Source organism: Rhinopithecus roxellana, chromosome 18, assembly GCF_007565055.1.
Source record: "Rhinopithecus roxellana isolate Shanxi Qingling chromosome 18, ASM756505v1, whole genome shotgun sequence".
Lineage (NCBI taxonomy): Eukaryota > Metazoa > Chordata > Mammalia > Primates > Cercopithecidae > Rhinopithecus > Rhinopithecus roxellana.
The window spans coordinates 41,176,951-41,186,891 of NC_044566.1; the positions used below are offsets into that span (position 1 = coordinate 41,176,951).

The 9,941-nt window shown below is 37.1% G+C and overlaps 1 protein-coding gene across 6 annotated transcripts in view; it reads left to right on the forward strand.

Moving 5' to 3' along the window:
- INTS6 (integrator complex subunit 6) overlaps nt 1-9,941 on the forward strand; it is a 120,472-nt gene that overhangs the window by 77,425 nt on the left and 33,106 nt on the right. For all 6 annotated transcript variants that reach the window (XR_004054651.1, XR_004054650.1, XM_030921981.1 and 3 more), the window contains 5 exons: nt 987-1,113; nt 2,468-2,610; nt 2,831-3,062; nt 7,935-8,306; nt 9,358-9,451. Coding sequence is in view for 4 of the 6 variants with exons in the window: in XM_030921981.1 (XP_030777841.1) it covers nt 987-1,113; nt 2,468-2,610; nt 2,831-3,062; nt 7,935-8,306; nt 9,358-9,451 (968 nt within the window). In the remaining 2 variants the exon portion in view is untranslated. The remainder of the gene's footprint in view (nt 1-986; nt 1,114-2,467; nt 2,611-2,830; nt 3,063-7,934; nt 8,307-9,357; nt 9,452-9,941) is intronic.

Below are 9,941 nucleotides of genomic sequence, written 5' to 3' on the forward strand. Positions count from 1 at the left end.
AATACAAATAAGAACATGAAGTAATGCTCAGCCTTATCAGCCATTAGGGAAATGCAAATTAAAACCATAATGAGATACTACTTCATAACTTCTAGAATGACTAAAATTTAAAAGACAAAAAATACAGGTATTGATGAGAATGTGGAGCAACCCTCCTAACATTACTGATAGAAAATAGTTGATATTTCCTTAAGAAGGTAAACATAAATTTGCTGTACAATCAATCATCTACTTGTAGGCTTAGTATGCCAATTCATAGCAGCATTTTTCATAATAGCCAAAAACTTGAAACAGTCCAAGTGCCCATCAACTAGTGAATAGATAAAGAAGATGTGGTGTGTCCATATAATAGACTACTTGGAATAAAAAGGAACAAACTACTGATACACGAATAATGTCAATGAATCTCAAAAACATCATGCTAATTGAAAGAAGCCAAGTACAAAAGATTGGACACTGCAAAATTCCATTTACAAAATGGAACATAGAAAGAAAGCAAATCATGTGGTTGCCTGGGGATAAGGAATAGTGATTGACTGCAAGTGGGTACAAGGAACTTTTGGGGATGGTAGAAATGGATTATGATGATGGTTTCACAACTACGAATTTACTAATACACATCAAACTACATACTTAAAATAGGTGATTTTATGGTACATAAATCACACATCAAAGCTGTTTTTTTAAAAAACTTCGGTTTTTAAAATTTGGAAATTGGTTTTTACTTGAGTTTACTTCTTTTATCCAGAATATATAATAAAATCTTTAGAGTTAGATGGTGAATTGAGATTGTTTGGTTGATCTCACTACCAAATATTCATCTTTTGGCCCTGAACCAGTACATTAAGATTATATGTCTTTATTTCATTTTTTTAAGCTAACTAGTTTATATATCTTATTTTCAAACCTATGCTTCAGGTTAGAGATTTTAGTCTCTTTTAATTCTGTGTTTGACAATAAATTTGTCCTTGAATGTTGTTTAATAGGATTTGAAGCCACAGACATTTAGAAATGCTTATGACATACCAAGACGAAATCTTTTGGATCACTTAACAAGAATGAGATCTAATCTTTTGAAGAGCACTCGCAGATTTCTTAAAGGACAGGATGAAGGTTAGATCATAGTTTAATACTGGTATTTTTAATGTTTTTTTTTCTTTATAGTCTGAAAAAGCATAGCATGGTGATGTAAATTTCAAAGAATTATTATAGTAGTATAACATTCTTATTGTAAGTTCAAATGAAGTAAAAGGTGAATCATCCCTGATTCTCTACCTTTCTTCCTACCATCACTGTTGCCCCAAATTCTCTTCCCTAGAGGTAACAACCTTTCTTAACAGTTTAGTTTCCTTTTATAGCTTTTCTCATGCATTTATGCGTGCATGCACACACACACGCCCGCACCACTTATCAAACTGTATACTTAAAATAAGTGATTTTTCTTATCTCAGTCATTTTCTTGAGATATACCAGTATCTGATGGTTTAACTCTGGATGGCCAGTTTCATGACATGTTTTGATACTTCCTTCACCTTTATCCATGGCACCTACTATAAATCAAGTCAGATGAGACTTTAAACCTTTGCCACCTCTGATTTAAGCGTTCTAACAATAATTTTATATAAAAAGGGTTAGCTATGTGGCTTCTCTTTTCCAAACTGTACTTCCGTTTTCTACAAATTCTACTATAATAAAATTCTGCTTATTTGGAATAGCGTAGAAGAGAAGAGATATACCTTTCACGGTAAGATCACACATACTTTTTTTTTTTTTTTTTTTTTTTTTTGAGTCAGAGCCTTGCTCTGTCGCCCAGGCTGGAGTGCAGTGGTGTGATCTCGGCTCACTGCAACCTCAGCCTCCTGGGTTCAAGCGATTCTCCTCCTTAGCCTCCCTAATAACTGGGATTACAGGCACGTGCCACCATGCCCTGCTAATTTTTGAATTTTTAGGAGAGATAGGGTTTTGCCATGTTGGCCAGGCTGGTGGTCTCAAACTCCTGACCTCAAGTGATCCGCCTGCCTCAGCCTCCCGAAGTGCTTGGATTACAGGCACGTGCCACCATGCCCTGCTAATTTTTGAATTTTTAGGAGAGATAGGGTTTTGCCATGTTGGCCAGGCTGGTGGTCTCAAACTCCTGACCTCAAGTGATCCGCCTGCCTCAGCCTCCCGAAGTGCTTGGATTACAGGCATGAGCCACTGGGCCCGGCCACACATACTTTCTCTGTACTGAAATTAATGGCAATTTTTGTTTTGTTTAGATGATGAAATCAGTGTTTTAAATTTTATTTTAAAATATTTTGTCGCAGTGGTTATAATTGCACCAAATGAATTTAGAATATGTTGGTAAAGAAGACTGTCTAGAATAACACTAGGTAGCATTCATATATAAGGAAACATTATTTAAGAACTAATTGGAGTATAGTCTTAGTGAGGTTAACTTTTGTTGCTGTTGTGTTCTTTTTGAAAGATCAAGTGCACAGTGTTCCTATAGCACAAATGGGGAACTACCAGGAATACCTCAAGCAAGTACCTTCTCCACTAAGAGAACTTGATCCTGATCAGCCGCGAAGGTTGCATACATTTGGCAACCCCTTCAAGCTGGATAAGAAGGTAATTTTGAAATGTTCTATTATGTAATTTGTTTGTGGTAGACATTGTCAGTTTTATAGTTCTTAATTTAACTAAAGTAAGCTGAAGCTATTTTCCTGGTAGAGCATCTAATAAATGTCAACATAATTAGAATATAGTTACTTTCATTGGAATTGACACTGGTTGTGCCATTTAAACATTGTTTGTAAATTCAAGAAAATTGTATTCTTTTTTGCTAAAGGGTATGATGATAGATGAAGCAGATGAATTTGTGGCTGGACCTCAAAATAAACATAAACGACCTGGAGAACCAAATATGCAAGGGATCCCTAAAAGACGTCGGTGTATGTCTCCACTACTAAGAGGCAGACAGCAGAATCCTGTTGTAAACAATCATATCGGGGGAAAAGGACCACCTGCACCTACAACTCAAGCACAGCCAGATCTTATTAAACCTCTTCCTCTTCATAAAAGTAAGAATTGTTTTTTTCTTAAACATTATTTGCTGCCTTTTGGTTCCTTTTCAAGGAAGAGATTTTTGTTATAGATTGTAGAAGGAAATTGATTAGTAGTACAATGAGTGAATGAATGTGTAGAGAAGATATTTGTTTAAATGAGCATATGATCATTTTTGTATGTCTTAATGAACATTTGAACATTTCTTATATTTATGATGCTTTATTAGCTATAATGCTCTAACATATCATTTGCAAATCTTTCAAAATAATACTTTTGAAAGGAGCATTATCACTATCCACAGAAAGTGGTTTTCAATTTCAGTTGAAGTCAACTAATTATTAAATATGTATGCTATTTTGGATAATGCTGTGCTTTGAGGTATACCACTGAAGACAGGAGTGATCTCTGCCCTCATTTATAATCAGCAAGGAAGATCAGTCATTGAACAGATACTAGAAGTATGTTGAATGTTACAGAAAAGATGTCAAGTATATTGTGGAAGCATTTGGCAAGAGGATTTAAGTCAATGAAGTCAAGGCACTTTACTGAGGAAGTTAATGCTGAAGCCAAAAGCTGTGCATTTGCTTATACTAGAGCAATAGTATGTGCAGAGGCATAAAGAGAAAGACATTAAGGGAATTTAAAGAATTCCAGTATAGCAAGGGTGTTGGGCATGAGGTAAGGTGAGAACTGAAAGACAGAAGCCAGATGATGGAAGGCCTTGGAAGCTGTTTTCAACTGTATTCTAAGGACAGTGAGAATCCACTGAAAGGTTTTAAAGTGAAGGTGACCTAATCTGATTAGCATTTTATGAAGATCAGGTTGACTGTAATGTGTGTGGAATATTATCAGAGAGGAGCAAGAATGAATGTAGGGAAACCCTAATGAATTAATGGACTTATCACTTATAGATAGTGGTCATACTTACAGCATATTAACTGAAGAGAAACAAAATCTTTTATGACTGCTGATGGAAGTATCCAATACTGCCTTTGAAGTTGTCTTACCAAAAAAGACCCAAAAACCAAGTTGAACATCAATGTAATCAAACCAATTTATAGGAAATACAGGGGACAGAGAAACATGTGGGATACAGTTAGTAAAATCCAGATTGTAGAAAACTCTGTAGGACAAAGAATCTGTTGGGTTTTTTCCAGAAAAATACACAGTAAAAGAGGTACAGCAGGATTTTACGGATGCAAATGTAGTTTAAGAGATATATAAGCCAGTTTTTGCAATGTATAGGCCTTAACTGTACTCAGAATCAAACAAAATCAAACTTTTCCACAAACAGAAAACATGTTGGAGAGTATGGACATGGACTGTATATTTGATATTATTAAATAATTGTGCATGCACAGGAATCAGTTAGGAAACCCGGGGAACAGATGCTGGTGACCTGACAGTGGGGTTTGAAGAAGAATATGTATTTGAGAAATACTTGGGAGACATCACTAAAGGACTTGGTTACTGGTTGGATGTTGGGACCAGAGCAGGGTGGGAGGAGTCAGGCATCTGTCTTGAGAGACACTGGGTGGGTGGAAGAATAAATAATAAATGAGTTTAGTTTAGAAGTGCATATTAGGTCATCAAGTGGAGATCCTAAGTTAGAAGATGAATATTGAGTTTGGGACTCAGGAGAAGAGGATTGGGCTAGAGGGGTAGTATGAGAGGCAGATTACTGCCCATTGCACTGAATAAAATCTCACCAAGGCAAACAAGAAAAAAAGCTCAGAACAGAACCTCGAAAGTGCCAAAGTTAAGATAAGAAAGCAGAAAAGGAGATTGAGAAGGAAGAATTTTGGAGATAGGAGAAAATAGGGAAGAATGTAATGTCATGGAAGCTAAAGGGCAAGATAATTGAGTGGGTAGTTGTCCCAAATACTTAAAAAACAAACCAAACAATAACAACAACAAAAACAGTTCAATCAAGAGAAATGGAAAAATTCTGTGGTCTTTGGTGATCTTAGCAAGAGCAATTTCTGTGGAGTAAAGGGGCAGAGCCTAATAAGGGGTTATGGGAGGAGTGAGAGGTGAGAAAATGGAAACAATCAGTATGAGTATAAACAGCTAGTTAAGTTTAGTTGTAAAAGGAAGATGGGAAAAGAGCATGGTACCTGGAAGAGTTCACAGGGTTTTGAAAATGGTGATTTTTCTTTGTATTTAAGATCAGAGACGCTTGAGCATGTTTCAGTGCTGGTGATGGAACCAGTAAATAGGGAGAAGTTGAAAATGAAAATGAGAAAAGGCATACTCAGCACAAAATTACTGGGAACGCAAGAGGGAAAGGTCTAGAGCACAGAAGAAAGAATGCTCCCTCAGTTGAAGCAGAATGTGGGGGGAAGCGTGATGAGGGTGTAATTTAGTTAAGAGGGAGGTAAAGGAAGTCCTTTAATCATGACTTTGCTTTTCTTTTGAGCTCTGTGAGGTAGAAGGTAAAGTATACTGCTGAGACAGAAGGGGATATTGGGAAATCAGGGGTTTGAAGAGAGTGAGGGAGCTTAACAATCTCTGTGGGAGAGAGAAAAGGTTGTGATAAGATTGCTAGACAGTGCCCAGGACCCAAGTAGAGATGGTGATTGTGACCACTCTGTAGAGCTGGACCCTTTTTCTCCAGCAGTGCTCATGATTCCAAATGCAAGTCTGGGGCAAGCAGAGTGAGTCAAGAGATGGGATTTTGCTTGGCAGATATTCTGGGAAGACAGTAGAACAAGAGAAATTAAGATATTAGTAAAAGTGATGTATCATCAGATATAAGCCTGATACAGAATTGGCTACTTAGAAGGGATATGGTTAATAGGAGAAAGAAAGTAGAGGAATTGCTAGAGTCTGGCTGAGTTAAGCAGCAGCAGCAGGAGTACTCTGAAGATGAGGGTTATACTTCTCCATCTCGGAATTTGTCTGGATGTGAAAGGCGAAGGTGTAAATGTAAGTTCTTTGGAGAGAAGCTGGGGAACGGGGAGGCCAGGTTCTTACCAGATGATCTGCTTAAACATTGAAGTCCACAGCACTTCTCAGACTTGAATATGCATGTGAATCACCTGGGAGTTCTAGTTAAACTACAGATTCTCATTTACTCAGTCTGAGGCAGATGAGCATTTCTAGCAAGCACTCTGTTGGTGTTGCTGCTGCTTGTCCACACACCACATTTCGAGTAGTAGTAAGGACCAAGAATGAAGTGACAAGGGCTTCAGGGGTGGAATGTGCATGGCAGATGCACTTGATAGCAATAACTGAAGCATACCCTGAGACTGACCCTGCGTGCAGACACACCTGCATGTGGTTGGGAGTTCTGAGCTAGGGAATAGGGTGGCTAACCCAAAGATCCATTCCCTATCTATGAGGAACATCTGAGCCCCAGCCCATTGTGAAGTGAATGCAGGCCAGACAGGGGATTGAGGCCCTTTGTTTTGGGTTAAATGAAGGTTGCCAGGTGGAGGTTGTTAGGGGGAAGAGTTCTAAGTGAAAATACGATATAAACTGCATACTTTTTGCAAGTAGTTGCCATTTTTCTGTCCAGCCTGCTGCCACTGGGCCATGCAGTTATCCTGTCCAGCCCACTGCCATTGGACTGTATGTAAGGGGGTTCTTCTGCCTAGCTTGCCACCACTGGGCTCGCTCCCCTTTATGTAAGCCCCCAACAAAACCCCTTATCTTATTTACTGGCTCTGGATCTCTTCTTTGCCTTCTTGAACTTGGTGCCATCCCCACTGGAGTTGATAGGGGCTCAGCACAACAGAAGGAAGGCTGTAACTGAGTGCCAGAGACAACAGTGTCTTATAGGCTTGTGGCCTGGAGGTTGGCATAAGATAGTGATAAGGAGAGACAGTGTGAGTGGCATGGTTGAATCTCACAAGAGTACAAGGGAGTAATTTTGCAATAGCACTAGGAAGTGAAGGATTCAGTGACTGCATGTCCTTTTATGCCTATGGAGAGTGTGCAAGAGAAAGCAATTTCTACTTTTGGTCTGGAAAGGAAAGCAGTCTGCATACAGGAGAGCTGGGTTTCAGTTAAAGCATAAGTTGTAGAGAATATTCAGTAAAGGGGAGTTTGCAATTCATGGAATCGAATTTAGGAGAGAGTCAGGAATTTGAGGGATTTGTGGAAATGAGTGTATAGGGGAATATGAGTAAATTGAGTTAATAGTTTGGACAGGAAATGAGGACAGTAGAGATGAATTCAGCTGGTATCCTGGAGGTTGGTGAGCAATCAGAGAACTTAAAATTCAGCAGCTTTCTGTAGGGCACGCCTAATAATCTGGTGTTAAGAGGAAGGCTTGCGAGCTTTCAATTTTAGTAGTCTAATGAGCTGAAGTGGGCACCAGGTTGCTCTGCAGTGGTGAATAAATGATGACTAGATTCTGTAGTCAGAAGGGTATACTGTAAAACATTACCTGTTTGGTGCTATGTTCCCTGCAGAATTTGGAACTTAAAGGCAGAAGTATAAGTAGAAAGTAAAAACTACCCATTATTTACTTTTACCTCTAAATGATACCAGATGTATAAGGCATATTGAGTTAGGGCTCTCTAAGGTAGAGATAGATGACCGTGATAATTTTGATCATAGATATTTCATTGAAGTATCAACCTACTTGTTTCAATAAAATTGCCATAGAATAAACTGGAAAACTAAAAACTACTTGAAATCGACTTTATTTTTTCCTCTAAGGGCAAAAATTGTAAATATTTTGTAAATACTGTGTATGTGTCACATTGAAATCTACTGTATCTTTGGCAATGCTTAAGAACTATATCACATTATTTGTTAACTTGCATTAGTCAAGGAAATCAGTTTTGACTTGCTGTAATAATGTTCTTTTGTAGCTTTATTTACTGTATGCTTTGAGACTGGACCTCATAATTTTTTCCCCATATCTTTGTTTTTAGTTTCAGAGACCACTAATGATTCAATAATACATGATGTGGTTGAAAATCATGTTGCAGACCAACTTTCATCAGACATTACACCAAATGCTATGGATACTGAATTTTCAACATCTTCTCCAGCCGGTTTACTGGAACGGCCAACCAATCATACGGAGGCTCTTGGTCATGACCATTTAGGAACCAATGACCTCACTGTTGGTGGAGTTTTAGAGAATCATGAGGAGCCAAGAGATAAAGAACAATGTGCTGAAGAGAACATACCAGCATCTTCACTCAACAAAGGAAAGAAATTGATGCATTGCAGAAGCCATGAAGAGGTCAATACCGAATTAAAAGCACAAATAATGAAAGAGATCCGAAAGCCAGGAAGAAGTATGTATAATAAGAGACGAAGATCTGATTTCTTGTATGTGCTCAAAAAGCAAAAAAAAAAAAAAGGTCAAGTAACTAGTAAAAGAATAGATATGATTCTAGATCTGTCTTGAACAACATCTCAGTTAAGATTCTTTATTCATCTGACCAACACTGAATATCTTCTATTTCCAAGGTACTAGGTATGGTAGGCAGCAGGGACTAAGAGCAGAGCAACACTGTACAGATAAATTACATATAGTTCCTACCATGACAGGAACCCATAATCTTGAATATTCTTCTGACCAACAATGGAATTTTAATATAGCAGCTAGCTCACAAACGATATACTGAAAATTAAATGACTTCATGTCTGTAAAGTTCTTGTCATAGTGCCTACCACTATGTTTAATAGTTAAACTGTGATAGTGATATTATAGGATATGTTTAGGCCGAAAAACTAAAGTTACGAAAGCTATCTGGTATATGAACACAAAAGAACTTCGTGGGAAAAAGTTCAGTATTATTGGCATTCATTTAGAGGATGTTAACACATCACTTGCCCTGGGGTAGTACAGTGACCTGGGTGGTCCAGAAATGGGTACAAATCAGTCCTTGGAGTTTAGACGTTTATAGCCCTTGCAGAGTTTCATATGAAAACTTTAAACTGGAATAACACTCCTAACCTGTTTGGTTTTTACCCCCACTTCCCACTTACCCCCATGTTAGCTGTTAGAATTTTAAACTGTAAGGATGGAGTTTTGTAAAGGCCACTTGTTCTTATTTTTTAGTGATACTACCAAAAAGCTATTTACTCATCCTTTTAAGCTTTATGTTTGATAACTTAATAGGAACTTTTACTTACAAAGCAGGGTTTGATTAGTTGTTTTATCTTTGTTGCTGTGTACTTTTACATATATGTTAAAATATAAAATCTCTAATGAGTGGTGAAATTTTTATGTAGAATTTTTTTTGTCTCAGTATATCTTATAATAAACTGTAAAAGAAGAATATTGAATAAGAATATAAATGAAAGGCACTTAATTTTTCTTTTTGCTTCTTTTGCTTTAAGAATATGAAAGAATCTTCACTTTACTGAAGCATGTGCAAGGCAGTTTACAAACAAGACTAATATTTTTACAAAATGTCATTAAAGAAGCATCAAGGTAAATAAATTATTGCATATAATGAAATGGTGATTAAATGAGTCCACAGTTTATATAGGCAGTATTTTAACAATATCTGTTTTGCACTTGTGTTGTTTATAAACGTATATGGCATACCAACATATAAATAAATTCTTACTCCTTTTTAGTTTATTGAAAGAAATTCACTTAGAAAACAGCCACATACACATTCTTCAGGAATTATGGACCTTTTCTCCCTGCAAATTACTAGATACTTGGAGAATTCTTATTTATTCTTCTCTGTAGCTTTTTGATATCTTTACATTAATATTTTGCAACCTTTAATTTTTCTCCTTTATACCTTAATATTGGTGACTAAAAATAACATATTTGAATGTCATTTATTTTTACATGGGAAAGCGTAATTAAGGGGACCAGAATTGGACAAATGGGCCTTATTCTGATTGTTTCAGTAGCCCAGGATCATTAGTACATTGGCCCTCTGTATCCTTGGGTTCCACATTCACTG